The 14,809-nt window shown below is 50.7% G+C and overlaps 1 protein-coding gene across 1 annotated transcript in view; it reads right to left on the bottom strand.

The window, feature by feature from the left end:
* MYO18B (myosin XVIIIB) overlaps positions 1–14,809 on the bottom strand; it is a 232,926-nt gene that overhangs the window by 197,588 nt on the left and 20,529 nt on the right. Inside the window, exon 11 of the mRNA XM_008686684.2 lies at positions 5,762–5,906. Coding sequence (XP_008684906.2) covers positions 5,762–5,906 — 145 coding nt within the window. The remainder of the gene's footprint in view (positions 1–5,761; positions 5,907–14,809) is intronic.

Raw genomic sequence — 14,809 nt, 5'->3', positions numbered from 1 at the left:
GGCTGTCTCTATCTCTGTCAAATAAATAAATAAAATCTTAAAAAAAAAAAAAAGAAGTTTATAACTTCTAGAACTTTCAGCCTCGCCCCCTGACCTCCGAGGAGGGGAGAGGGCTGGAGGCTGAGTAATGTATCACCAGTGGCCAATGACTTCATCCATCACGCCTAAATAATAAAACCACCGTAAAAACCCCAAACTACAGAATTCTGAGAGCTCCCGGGTTGGTAAACACATTGAGGACCTGGGGGTGGGGCTGGGGGTCGTACCAGAGAGGGAAGGGAAGCCCCTGCCCCATGCCTCGCCCTACACACCTCTTGCACTTGGCTGTTCCTGCATTGTAACCTTTATAATAAATAGATAAACGTAAGCAAAGTGCCTTCCTGGGTTCTGGGAGCTTTTCTGGCAAATATCAAAGCTGAGGGGGGATGGGAAGTCCCCGACTTTATAGCTGGTTGGTCGGAAGTACAGGTTCCCCAAATGCGTGGTCTGTGTCTGAGGTCGGGCAGGCCTGTGGGACTGAGCCCTTAACCTGTGGGGTCTGCATGGACTCCAGCGTCTGCATTGAATCGAATTGAATTGTAGGACACCCAGTTGGTGTCTGGAGAATCAGAGAATGGGTTGGCCTAAGGAAAACCCAACACATTTTGTGTCGGAAGCAATTCAGTGAGCCCTGCTGAGAAAATGATCCCACCAGCCCTTTGGGAGCCCATGAGGACAGAGGCAGCATTGCACCCCGCAAGAGAGGCAGGAGGTGTGGTCCCCAAGTTTGGGCCCAGAGCTTGGGAAGACCTGGGTCCCAATCCCCACCTCTGACTTTAGTTGTGTGCCCTGGCAGATATGGCCAAAGCTCTGGCCAGCCTCAGTTTCACCATCTGTAAGATGGGCAGCATAATAGACCTCACCCCCAGGCTGTTCTAAGGCTGCAGTGACCACGTCTAGAAGCTCGCAGCCCAGAGCCCAGAAAACCAAATCGGTTCTGCATTAGGAGATGACCCTCGTGGCCTGTTGCAGAGGTGAGGACAGCGGAGGGGTATTTGCAGGGAGACTGACCGGCCGAGCCTCCACACCTCACTCTGGAACATACTTGCTGTGCAATGTCAGGTAAAACCCGTACTTTCTCTGAATCTCTGTTCTCTGAGCCATCAGAGGGAAATGCATGACAGCAAACACTTCTGAGCCCACACTTCACGAGCCAAGTCCTGTGCCCCACACTTTTGGGCACTGACCCAATCAGTCCCCACAATGAGCCTGCGAGCTGAGGGCCACTCTTGGCTCCATTTTATAGAGCAGAAAACTGAGGCTTGGGGAGCCCTGGACAAAGCTGGCACCCAGCAGGCTGACTCGGGACTCCTGCCCATGGCAATGTTGGTCCTCACCAGGTTAGGGCACGAATGGAATCCGGTCAAGGGGCACTGTCGAGGTACAATTGGTTTTGAAACTGTCAAACACTAAACCGATAGTTGTGGTGGCTGTTGTCGTTACCCTAACAGTTGAAAAACCCAGAGTCCGGCTATGAGCCCCAAAATCTCCCCACAGGGACTGACATTGGTTTTTAAAAATAAGATCAGGTCTCTCAAAATAAGGAAGCCACGCATGCTGGGAGGAGATCATCATTTTAGTGAAAAAAAAAAAAACCTGATTAATGGAAATGATTCTTAATATATTTCAAAATGATCTGTTATGACACAAAGCAAAGACATTTATATATGACTTTGAAATTCTTAATAGCTGATTTGAGAGCAAACCTATTATGAAATCTTCCAGAACAGAATATATAGTAAGTAAATCATCGGGCAGGCCTCCCAGGCAGACTGACGGCAGCTCCTCTTAAAATAATTTATAAGGTGGGGTGGGGGGAGGCTGGGAGAAATTATTGCCATAATCATGTATTAATAAAATATTTATAAATGTGACTTTCCCTTTTATCGTTACAGGCAGCTACAGGTATGGGTCAGGTCCCCGAGCCCACATCGGTGTGGGGGGGGGCATCCCACAGGACCCAGGGGGAGAAACCCCACGGACCAAACTCCTCTGGTCACCAGTCAGTGGGCCAGGGGGCTCTGTTGGCCTCTGTGTTGTGGTATCGGAGGTAGAGAGGGTTGAAGCTGACAGTAGCAATCGAAAGGCAGATCCCACCCGTCTGCAGACCTTGCAGAATGCCTGGGGCGTGGGGAGGGGGGTGCAATCAATCCTGTGTCAGCTCCGTGCAGCCAGGAGGAACCAGCTGGGCCACCTGGAGAGAGTCACCTACGCTGGGATTGACAACAAAATCCTAGACTCGCCTTCTGCTGAAGGATTGCCTTGAGCTAGCCACTACTGATGACCAATCTACCAGCCCTTGCCTTGGCCATCCCAGACCTGCCTCCCCATACACGTCCCTGGTCTGGCACTGCGGGTGCCTGTCTGTGCCTCTGCTGTCTCTGGCTGCAGGCACATGCTCAGCTCAAGTGCGGGACAGGCTGGCAGTGCGGGTGTTAATGCCTTCTGGGAGCAACCTTCAACCAGGGAGAAGCAGGAGGTGGTGGGTAAATATCGCGGCTCCCTCATCTCCCAGGTAATACAACTGGGAGCCACATTCCTCCGAGTCGCCCAGAGGTCCCCCTGGAGCTGCGCTCCGGTCACCCAGAGGTGATGCGCTCAGTAAAGCACGTGATATCCCCTGCCTCCCCTGCCCTGTCTCCCTCCCCTAGCGCTGATCCCCTCCCAGAAGGACATGGGCACCCAAATCTTTGTCTCGGGGTCTACTTTAGGGGACCCAGTCTGGTTCAGCTTCCTCTCCCATATTGCATTTGATCCTCCCATCAACCCCATTCTCTGCCCATTGAAAGAGGAGACCACCCAAGCTCAGACAAGTCTGGTGTTCGATCCTGTTTAATTGCACCGAGAATCTCAGCTTTGCAACCTGTAACACAGGCTTGCTTCCTTCAACTCATCCCCAGCCTGCGGACGTCCCGACTCCGAACTTTCGGGGCTTTCCTGCTCTGACCTCTGCAATCCCAGCCTCGACCCAGTCAGCTCCCAAAGCTGGCTGGTGGTCCCGGTTAGGAAGCCTCCTGTCTGCTAATAAGATGATAAATTCACAAGGAGGGACCCTATTTTCACAGCCCCTCGCATCCCTCCCTCTGCCAGGTCTGGGCGCAAAGTAGATGTTGGCTCATCTCAGGGATGGGGCTGTGTTATGGGCTGAATTATGTCCTCCCCAAATCTGCATGTTAAAGTACTAACTCCCAGGACTTCAAATTGTGACTGTGTTTGTCGATCGAGGCTTTCACGCAGTAATTAAGGTAAAATGAGGTCCTAGGGGTGGGCCCTAATCCAATGCGATTGGTGTCCTAATCAGAAGAGGAGATCAGGACACCGACGCGGGCACACACAGGAGTGGAGGGCCAGCCAGGTGAGGACACGGCGGGAAGGCAAGCCTCTGCAGCCCAGGACGGAGGCCTTGGGAGAAACCAACCCTGCTGGCACCTTGACCTTGAACTTCCAGCCTCCAGAACGGTCAGAAAACAAATTCGCTAGATTAAGAACCTTGAGTCTGGCTCAAACGCGGAATGTCACGTCTGCTAAAACTGCGACCAGAGAGACAGAGGTGACTTGCTGAAGGTCACACATCAAGTTGGGGGCAGGGCCGGATTCCTAACATCCTCTCTCTGGTCTGGCTCAGTCTAAGGGGGGTGGAGGAGTTTCTTCGGAACAAATCAAGCAGGCACTTTGGAGGCACGAAGCCCCCCAGTCGCTGTGCTCTTCCATGGGATGGTGCAGGATGGGATGGGCCAGCTTCTTCCGTAAAGAGCTATAGAATAGTAATTATTTGAGGCTTTGCAGGCCACACCACCTTTGTCTCAACTCTCAACTGTGCCATTGTGGCAGGAATGTAGCCATAGATGTGTAAATGAAGGGGCACGACCGTGTTCCAATAAAACTTTATAGATACTATAATTTGAACACCATAGAATTTTCACACATCCCCCAATATTACAGATAGGGAGGTAGGTAGATAGATAGATAGATATTCATCTAATTGAAATGTAAAAACTATTTTTAGCTTATTGCTGCCCAAAAGCAGACTGGATTTAGCCCTACAAGCCATAGTTTGCTGACCCTTCCTGGGGACAAAGCCAATTGCAGAAGTAGAGATTTTACCAGGATTAGAGCTTTGCAGGGAAAGCAAAGCAGCTCAGGTTGGAGATGGGGCCACGTTCTCACACCATGGTGTGCATGACTCACATTGGTCTTGGTGACAAGGAAGCTGAGAGAGACATTACAGTCCCACGGGCGAAATGGTAGTGATGCCCCATTAGCCAACATGTTGAACCTGGCCCACGACTGATTTTTGGAAAGGTAAGTGGCATTTGATTTTTCACCTTTACTGAGTCAAGCATGTCTGTCCTTGGTTTGGACCAACTGGGGGATCCCTACCTTACTGATTTCTGACTCAACATAACTTCTAGAAATTTCCAAAATGAAATCAGTGGGCCAATACATGAAGCTCACATGTACGAGAACTGAAAGAATGGGCCCCAAGGCCCAGGAGTGTGGGGATGGCAGGAATGATACAAGAGCATTTTCCAGAAGTCTGCTGCCCACAGACAAATGACCCAGAATGTCAGCCGGAGTTGGTACACGGCCCCAGAGGACAGACCTCAATTCACATATATTCATTCAACAAGTAAATCCCAACTCTATGCCCTAGGAGCCAAGGAAGTCACTCCCTACTAGAAAGAGCTAGACAAGGTCACAATCACAATACAAGGCATCACGATCCTCAGGAAGGCAGGAACCACACGGCTCTTGATCTCCACTGTCTCCCCGGGACTTTTTACAGTGCCAAAAGAGACCAGAGAAATTGGTTAGGGAAGTGAGGAGCCTTGAATGCCAAGTCAAGGAATTTTACTTGACTTCGCAGGCAAGGGAGAGCCTTGGGAGGATTCTAAGCAGGAGAATGGCACAATAGGCCTACGTTTTCTAGAAGAGAGCCGAAGGGTCACAATGAAGATGGGCTGAGGGAGGAACGCAGACATTAGCAATGAGACTACTGCAACCGTCCAAGCAAAAAAAAAAAAAGACTGGCAAACAGGAAGAATAGAGAAACAGGGACAGAAATGCTGTCACACAGGATCGGCTAGGGAGGGGTGAGGGCAAGAGGGAAGACCAGAACCACTTGCAAAAGCAAGTTGAAGTAGGAATGATCAGTAAACAGACAATTCAGGGCAGGGAGCTGACTCAGGAGAAGAAGGATGGCTGGGTAAGCTTCAGCACGTAAGGTAGGGGAGTATATCCAAGATGTCTAATAGAAACACAGCACCTTTCTTGCTTGGACCCAGCTATCTCTCAAGTGTTCTAGAGCTTCCACGCTCAATGCAGTGGCCGCTGGTCCCATATGGCCATTTAAATTTATGTTAATGTAAATGTAATTTACATTATGCAATTAAATATTCCACCCCTCTCTTGCACTAGCCGCCTGTCAGGTGCTCAGTAGCCACGTGCAGCTCGGGGCTGGTTCTGGACCACACACACGGAGAACACCTCCGCCATCACAGAAAGTTCCCCTGGACAATGCCGGTCTGCAAGGTTTCCTTGAAAAACCCAGCCCCGTTTCCATCTCACCGCGCCCCGTCCGGCAGCCTCCCAGGGAACAGTTCCCAGCGACACAGAAGATGACAGATTGACCCTGTCCCGCCTCATGGAGAGAAGGGCCTTGTCAGGCACCTGCCAACGCAGACAGCTGGCCGCGCAGGTGAGCTCGGCAGGAAGGACGTACCTTTGCAGGCCCCCGCCGCCCCGAGGTGGTAGATGGCTGCCAACACCCGCCAAATGGCTCGCTGCTCGCCCTCCGAAATGCCCAGCGTCTCCAGGGCACAGCGGAGCTGGGCAAAGGCGGCCACTGCCTTCTGCTTGTCTTCAGGCTGAGAGCAAAGGGAGAGAGGAAGAGGCCATGAGGGTGGAGAAAAGGCGAGGTGCCAGCTCGGGGCTCACACTTGGGGAAAACATGCAGTCGCTTTATTAGTGCGGTAAATTACCCACAGTTAGGCTGTGCTGGTTGACACCCAGGGCTCTGACTGCAGGAAAAGTTCTAGAAATTGTTTCTCTCTGACCTTGGAATGGGCTGTGATTTTTGTGCATCCGTGTGTTCGTTCTGGAGATTTGTTTTTGAGGCTCTGCTCCATACGGGGCCCTAAGGATGCAAAGCCGGGGGAAGCCCGAACTTGACCAGGAGGGCCTCTCAAGGGAGCAGTGGAAGGAGGCATGACCGGAGTCCGGGTATGAGTGGGGAACAGTGGGATCTCTGAGGTGGGAAGGTGCTCGTGGATCCCACCCAAAAGCGCCAAAGAGATGGTCATAGAAGGCGAAAGAAACCCGAGATTGAATTTGGAAGATAAATAGGCATCATCGACCAATTTAATGCAATAAGTCCGGACAAGCAGAGGGAACGACGTGACCAAAGGAGATCTGAGGAGACAACAGGTGAGCCACTGAATGCGGGCACAGAAGCAGGTATTTTTGGAGGTGGGGCCGACAGAGAAGAGAGAAAGTTTGAGAAGCTGGCAGGTGCCAGTTGTGAAGGCCTCACCCATGATGTTAAGGGCACGGGCTTTAAAGTCCAACCACGACGGGCAGACACGCAGTATAGACCCCTATCTGTACTCCCGCACCTGTGGCAGAGATCAGTAATCAATCAAGAGCCCGCAGCAACCCAGTGGGTCCCCGGTTCTTCTCAGGACACCCCCCGTTGCAGCCGACACCAACAGATCTGCCTCGGCAACCCAAGTGGAATCAGTTCACCATCCCCAGCGCAAGTGATGGGAGACTGCCCAAGATTTTTAAGCGGGAGGAAAGAGAAAGTGACATGATCAGATGTGTATGGGTTGTAGGGTGTTGTTTTTTTCTTTTTCAGATTTATGATCCCAATTATGTTTGATTGAATATTAAAATTAGTCTGCAACTCCTGCACACACCATCTGGCCAAGGAGACTCAGCCCAGAAACCTGCTGGGCTGAGAGGAAGTGAGCTGGGGACAAGAATTCTTTTGTCACTAATCCACCAGCAGATAATGAGGAGCTGATTTGCACTTGGCCCTCTTACAGAGCGTGGGCGATGAACTGTAGGCTGTCAAAGCGGGCAGGTCCTTGCATTTTGCAGAACCCAATGCCCAGAGAGGGGAGAACACCGGCCCAAGGTCACACAGCAAATTAGTATCAGATGCAGAACGAGAATCTGGCTTTTCTGATGCCCAGTCCAGGTCTCTTGTCCCCTCCCTTCGAGCCACTTCTAACTAGGAAAGAAGCCTAGCAACCAATTGGGACGGCGTCAAAGCATGCAGTGACATTGAGAGATTCGCTGTGAAAATATTTCAATTAATAGCAAAAGCATGTTCCACTGATCCATCATATTTCTGGGCCACCACAGGACCACAAAATCCCTAGCAACCAGGAGCTCAACCTAGCAACCACAGCTGCTCCGCTGGAGCAGACGGAGGAAAGGAAGGCGTCTTACCAACATGCTCTCGGTTATTTATGAGATTTCAAAGCAGCCGCGAAAGGACACCAAAAGGACAGTGGCAACACATTTATTATGGCCGCCACTGTCAGCTCTGAGCATTTGACTTTAAATTACAGGCGGACTCCATCATCTGCCACTTAGCTCGTGTGAAGAGAAGGAGAAACTTTCCCTAAAGCTTAATGTTTCTCTCCCTCCCCTCCCCTCCCCCCCCCGCCCCTGCCCACAGCTCTGTTGCAACAGAACATAGAGGGACCAGACATTTAGGATCAGGACCATGTTTACAATTCCTTGCATTTCCAGGGAAGCAAACACCTCCGCCTAATGCTGGGATGTAAGCCACTCCTTGCATCCCAGCCGTGCACGGAGAGATCGGTGAAGTTAGTGGGATGCGGCAAGTCACAGCCCAAAGGTCTATGCATGGGAGGAGGGATAAGCAAAGGGCCGTGGAGCCAGGGCACAGTGCTGGAGTATCAGCCGCCAGTGAACAAGAACGAGCCGCGGGGGGCGTGCGACCACACGCCTGAATCCCACAGACCCGGGCTGAGCCAGAGAAGCCAGAGAGCAGAGACTCCGCACCACGGGACTCGCATCCCTGCGAGGTTCGAGCACGGGCCAAAGGAGCCTCTGGAAAGACACATCAGGCTGATGACTCTGCAATGGGAGGGACATGCCTGAAGGCAAAGAGACTCGAGGGAGCGAGGCTTTATCAGAATGATCGGGAACATTCTAGGTGTTGATCTGGGCTGCGGCTACAGGTTGTGGTTAAGAATATCATCATCACTGAGTTAGTGGCTTAAAATGAGTGCACTTTATATGCTTTATGCCTCACCTCAATTAAAAAAAAAAATTGGGAGTCCCTGGGTGGCTCAGTCGGTTAAGCATCTGCCTTTGGCTCAGGTCATGATCCCAGGGGTCCTGGGATTGAGCCCCAGGTCGGGCTCCCTGCTGGGTGGGGAGTCTGCTTCTCCCTCTGCCTCTGCCCCGCCTCCTGCTTGTACTCTCTCTCCCTCTCTCAAATAAATAAATAAACAAAAAAATAAATATTAAAAAATTAAATAAAATAATGGAAAAAAAGGCCAACTCACACCATGCCCAGAGTTTATCTGAGGCAATCAAAGACTCAAGGTCAACCAAAGACTGCAGGTAATTTAGCGAGAAGGAAAAAAAAAGTCCAGAATGCTCTCTCCACATTAGACTGGGCTGTGCTTAGAGCACCCCGAGATTCCTACAATGCTGAGAGAGGCCAGCTTTGGATTTGGAGTCAGACAGAGCTGGACGTTCCCTGGACTCTGTGCTCCCAACATGGTGACTTTGTGCCGCAGGATCTCTTGCCCTGGCTGGTCCTCAGTTTCCACTTCCGTAGAATGGAAATCACAGCCCGCCCTCCTCCCAGGGCCACTGTAAGGAATAAATGAGTCGTGTGTAAAGCACCCAGCACAGAGCCCCGGCACATAGTGGTGCCGAACAAATGCTGGTCCCGGAGCACCACTGCGTCTCTCCGGCTGTGCCTTTATCTGGGCTGTTCTGCTTTCTGGGACACCCTCCCCCCCTGCTGCCCAAGTGCATGCCCAGCACTCCACGGAAGGTGAACCCGGCATGGCCCTGCCCTTGAGAGGCTCCCAGATCAATGACGGGGACCAATGTGCAAACGGAATGACGGAGTGAGTGCAGGGGTGGGGGAGAGAGGACTGGGAGACTCTGGGGGGCCGGGGGAGGTCCGAGGCTTCCTGGATGTAGTGGTGCGTGAAGCAAACAGAATGAACGAGGGGACATGGGCGCTGGGGGGGCGGGGGCGGGGGCGGGGGCGGGGACAGGAAGAGTCTCCAAGCAGAAGGGTGCAAGGCTGGGGGAGCGTGGTGCTTTGGGTGCCGAGAACCCTGAGGTCGGTCGTGCAGGCCTGTCTTGCCGAGCGACGGGCAGTGGGGAGCCTCAGGCTACAGCTGGACGCTGCTCTCTGATGGAGCCCATGCCTACCAGAGGCCTCCTTGGCCAAGGGAAAGCTGGCACGCGAGCACCCTCTTCCCAGAGGTCGGCTCTAGCAGGAAAATGCTGAACACTTGCAAAAGACACATCGGTGCCCACGCCAGTGGGTGAACCTCCTGGAGAACGTGGGGAGGGCAGGATGGGGTCAGCCCGGAGCCTGGAGCTCCCCATACCAGAGCCGTTCTGTCCTCATGCTCAATCTGAGCGTTTCACACCCTCCCTGGGCCCTGGGAGCCCATTGAAGGAGGGAGAAGAGGAAACATGAATCGAGCACCTGCTGCACTGTACTAGGGTACTTTTACTTTATAAGTGACTGACAGAGGAGGAAACTGAGGCTCAGAGAGGGTTAGGCCCTTGCCCAAAGCCACCCAGCTGGGGAGGAGGAAAATTACTGCTTGCCAGATACTCTACGGGGCCTCCACTGCTAGGAGCAGACCAAGCAGCTGAGTATGACTGTACCCATTCCACGGGTGCAAACACTGAGGATAAATGACCCAAGAGTGCACAGTCGGTCAGACCCCAGAGCACATGGTCTTCAGCCACGACACAGGATTGAGGCAACAGAGGGGGACGGACAATAGTGCCAGATTGGGGGTCAGGTCCAGCCCTGCCTCTACCACTTCCTAGCTGTGTGTTCTTAGGCAAGTCACTTCACCTCTCTGAGCCCGGTTACTGCTTCTGAAAAACAGTTGTGATAATAATCCCTTTGCTCAAAGGACCATCAGGGGGATTAAGGAAGCGAGGGTTCTGGGCAGAGCCCCTTACAAGAGTGTGTGATCCCCCCAACTTCCCATTTAGAGACCATTCCTCCACAGTTGACAACTGGCTTATAAAAAATAAACATCCCTTGGACCAAAGCCTGGAAGGTAACAGCCAGAAGCAAACTGCTGGGAGGCAAGGATTATTATTATTATCACTGCTGCTGGGCACTTTAAAAAAAAAAAAATCAGGCTAGGTTGCAGAAAAATAAATTACAGAGAAGAAAATAATATGAAAGCTTTGTGATTTCAAATGAGTCCCGGTGCCTGGCAGATCTGAAATAAGTCCCATTTAAAAGCGGAAAGTGGCAGGCAGCAAGGCCACAGGGCAGGGACCAGGAGCTGGGACTGACAGTCAGTGAGCGGAGGCGGCCACCGGGGTCTCGTACCAGCCTGCGGGGCTCCGCGCTTCCAACCCCGGGGGCCCTGCTCCAGCTGACGGCCCCGCGCCTCATCCTGGGCTCTGCAGCCACGCTCCGTCTTCCCCTTTGCATCGGGCGCTCAGTGGAGCAGGGATGCTGGCCTCACTGCCCCTGTCCAACTCACTCAGTGCACCACCAGACCAGCTCATGCTCACCTCCTCCGGGCAACCTTCCTTGATACGCCTCTACCCCTCCCAGCCTGGCCTCAGCCGACACACACCTCTCGTTCAAGCACCTGTCATTCTGGCTTCAAATGATCTGCTACTGTGGCCATTGGCAGCCCCCACCCGCCTCCAAAACCGTGAGTTCTTCATGACAGAGACCCAGCTGGGTTATCTCTGTGCCAGTGCCTGGGACACGAGATCAATAAATATCCACTGAAGAGTCAATGTCAACGAGCTGCCAGTTAGTGTCCCCGAATCAGAGTCATGGACGGCGAGGCAGAGTTTATCCACCCCCTGCACCAGGCCCACCTGGCCACTAATCCCACATCGGAGGACCCCAGAGGCCCTGCCGGCTGAGGAAGCAGAGCCCCAAACTCTCGGATTCCCTTCTCCGAGCTCCTCTGTGATTCCCCGCAAACACCTCAGCTCCCAGGACGCAGGCAATGGATCCAAAGAGAGACATGAGGTCCCCAAAGCCCCAGGAAATGCCTTTGAAGACACAGCGGGATACATTAAAGTGCAATTGATACAGTTCTGCAAAATTCAGAAAATTGAAAAGATGCGATTAGCCAAGTTGTGGGGAGTGGGGTCTGCTCGTTCGTTTATTCACTCAACAAACGTTTATTATTACCATGTGCCCGGCTCAGTGCTAGGCCTCGTAAAATACACAAGCAGTGAAGACCCCCACCTTCTTGGACCTTAGGATGGTGGGGAGACAGAGAATAAGCAAAAAACACGATGACAGATTGTTATCAACGAGATCACACACACGTATAACAGGAGGTCTCTCCCTGGTCGGGGGGCTGGGAAGCGGGGAACAGTGATATTGGCACAGAGGCCCAGGCTATTAAGAACAACAACAACAAAATATATATATATACATATATATATATTTTTTAAAGTGATCTCTACACCCAACACGGGGCTCAAACTCATGACCCCGAGATGCACAAAGATATTTATTATCTCATTATTAAGAACTACAGAAAGGGTTTAGAACCTTTTCATTAAATGGACAACATGAGGGAAACAGTTCGGGGAATCCTGACTCCCCTCGGAACATCTGTCTGGTCATTAAAGATATTGTTTGTGAAAGTTTTCATGACATCCAGTCTGTTATGAACTATATCAAATATTCATAGAAAAAACGCCGAGAGCAGATCTGTAAACATGTTACCAATGGATGTCTCCGGATGGCGAAGTTATGGGCGCCTATGCTTTTGTGTGAGTGTATGTGAGATCATTTCGGTTTTGCCTGTATGCTTTTTTCTAATTTTTTCACAGGAAGTGTACATTAATTAATTTTGAAAAAATTAATGTTATATATATTATATATAGTATATGGTTGTATATATATAATGTATATATATTCTCTCTCTCTCTATATGTGTGTGTGTGTGTGTATATATATATTTTTTAAAGTAATCTCTACACCCAACGTGGGGCTCAAACCCATGACCCTGAGATCAAGAGTCACGTGATCCACTAACTGAGCCAGCCAGACGCCCCTAAAAATAAATGTTATATTAAAAATATAAACTAGAGGACAGAGATAAGCCCAACGAGACAAAAAACAAGGTGTGTACTGCCAAGGGGGCTGAACTGGGGGCCTCGTGGGCCCCTGAGGCTTTGTCCCACCCACCTGACCCTGTGTGTCCAAACTGAGTGTCTAAGTACTTGATGGGTTTCATCTCATTTAACTTGGGAGCAAGGGGGACTATTAGCATCCCAGCTTTACCTTTGAGGAAACTGACGCCCAGGGAATTGAAGTCACCCTGCTTAAGGCCACCCATCTGGTCCTGGAATTTGAACCTGGATTTATCAGACTCCAGGACCCATTTCTTAACCACGGTCATCAGTGAATTCTCAGGCTCAGGGAACAGTGAAAGCCACGGTCTACAGATGAAGTCAGGGCAGAACCAATCGGAGTCAGCGGGACTGGCTAAGGAGGAGGCAGAAGAAAGCTCAGCCAGGAATGAATTGAGCTAAAGAATTGCCAGATGAAATGCAGGACATGTAGTTCAATTTGAATCTCTGATAAACGATGGGTAATGGTTTAGTACATTTCCCTGTAATATCTGGTGGAGCAGGAATGCTGGCCTCACTGCCCCTGTCCAACTTCACTCTCGGGCTCACCTCCTCCAGGCAGCCTTCTCTGATATGACTCCAACCTTCCAGGCCTGCCCATGCAGGATTAGGGGCATAATTATACTAAAAAAATTATTCTATGTTTATCTGAAGTTCAAATTTAACTGGGCATCCTGCAGGGTTTTTTTTTTTTTTTAGTTTTACTGAATTATAATTGACAGATAAAAATTGTATATTTTAGGTGTACGACAATGTGATGATTTGATATATGTGCACGTTCTGAAATGATTGCAGACACCCGTCACTTCACACAGTTACCATTTTTTGTGTGTGGTGAGAACACTTAAGATCCACTCTCCTAGAAAATTTGACATATGCCATAAACACGATTATGAACGATAGTCACCATGCTGTACATTAGATCCGTTACAAGATGAAGTTCTGGGCATCCTGTATTTCTGTGCTCTCAATCTGGCAACTTGGGGGGCTTGTACTTAGCAACTCCCGTTCTTGGGGGGTATTTCCTGACCACCAAATGCCCTTACTGAGTCAGTCCTGGGACCACCCAGCCCCAGAAAAACGAGCCCAGGCTGGGATCAAAGAGCAGTGAGCTTTCAGACTTTATTTTTGTTCTTAGAACACCGAGGAAAGTTTCCCTGGATACCTGCCAGGTCGCGGAGAGAGAACAAAGGAACACCCTACCAGTTCCCACAAATCAACTGGTCTAAAGAAAACACCCCCCAGGAACACACAAAAAAAGAAATCTACTTCAAAAGCCTTCCTGACACGGATTCCCACTGTGACCCGTTCCTGTGTGCAGACTGTTAACAAAAAGTCAGGCTGGGGAGAGCCCACGAGGACCAGGCTGGGGCTGGTCCCCTCAAAAACAATCCTCTCGTGCACTCAGATGGACACAGTTGGCCAAAATTCATTAACGCAAACCGGAAAGCCCAGCGCTGGGATAACCTCTCATCCTGTGCGGTCACGGTCAAGGTCTGGGCTTCTAACAGTTCCCCAGTCATGGGGAGAAAGGGTCTGGAAGAAAACCATACTGTGGATGCCTGCCAGCGAAACGGGGTGTTGGAAGAAGAATGGATCAGCCCCCGGAATTTAAAGATGGAATGGCTGCATCTTCTTACTGCTACTGAGAAATCAGCTCTGTGTCCCTGGTTCTTGGGGGGCGGGGGTTCCTCCGACCAGCCGCAGAAGCATCACTTGGGAACTTGTGAGGAATGCAGATTCCAAGGCCCTGCCCCAGACCTGCTGAATCCGAATTCTGTGGAGAGTACCCAGCAGTGTGTGTGTGTGTGTGTGTGTGTGTGTGTGTGTGTAGACAGCTTCCTTAAAGTGTAATTGACAAAGGATAAACTTCTCATCTTTAAAAGGTATAATCTGATACGCATGAAATTATCACCCATAATAAAGACAATGAACATATCCATCACCCCCCAAAAGTTCCCTTTTATCATCCTTTCTCCCCTCCTCCTGCCCCCACCCAATGCCCAGGCAACCACTGCCCTATCTTCTGTCACTGTTGGTCAGTCTGCTATTTATAGAGTTTCACATACAGTTATTGTCTCTTTCATCAGAGATTTTTCTTTTCTTTCTTTTTTTTTTTTTAAGATTTTATCCACTTATTCATGAGAGCGAGAGAGCACAAGCAAGGGGAGCAGCAGGCAGAGGGAGACGCAGACTCCCCGCCGAGCAAGGAGTCCTATGCAGGACTTGATCCCACGACCCTGGGATCATGACCTGAGCCGAAGGCAGAGGCTTAACCCACTGAACCACCCAGGCGTCCCTCATTGGAGATTTCTCACTCGGCGTAGTTATTTTGAGAGCCGTCCTGTTCTTGGATATGCCAGTTGCTCATTGATTTTTATGGCTGACTCATATA

This window comes from Ursus maritimus, unplaced genomic scaffold, assembly GCF_017311325.1.
Source record: "Ursus maritimus isolate PB19 unplaced genomic scaffold, ASM1731132v1 scaffold_33, whole genome shotgun sequence".
Lineage (NCBI taxonomy): Eukaryota > Metazoa > Chordata > Mammalia > Carnivora > Ursidae > Ursus > Ursus maritimus.
The sequence above is the reverse complement of the archived record's forward strand: the minus strand, read 5'-3'. Positions and strand labels throughout refer to the sequence as shown.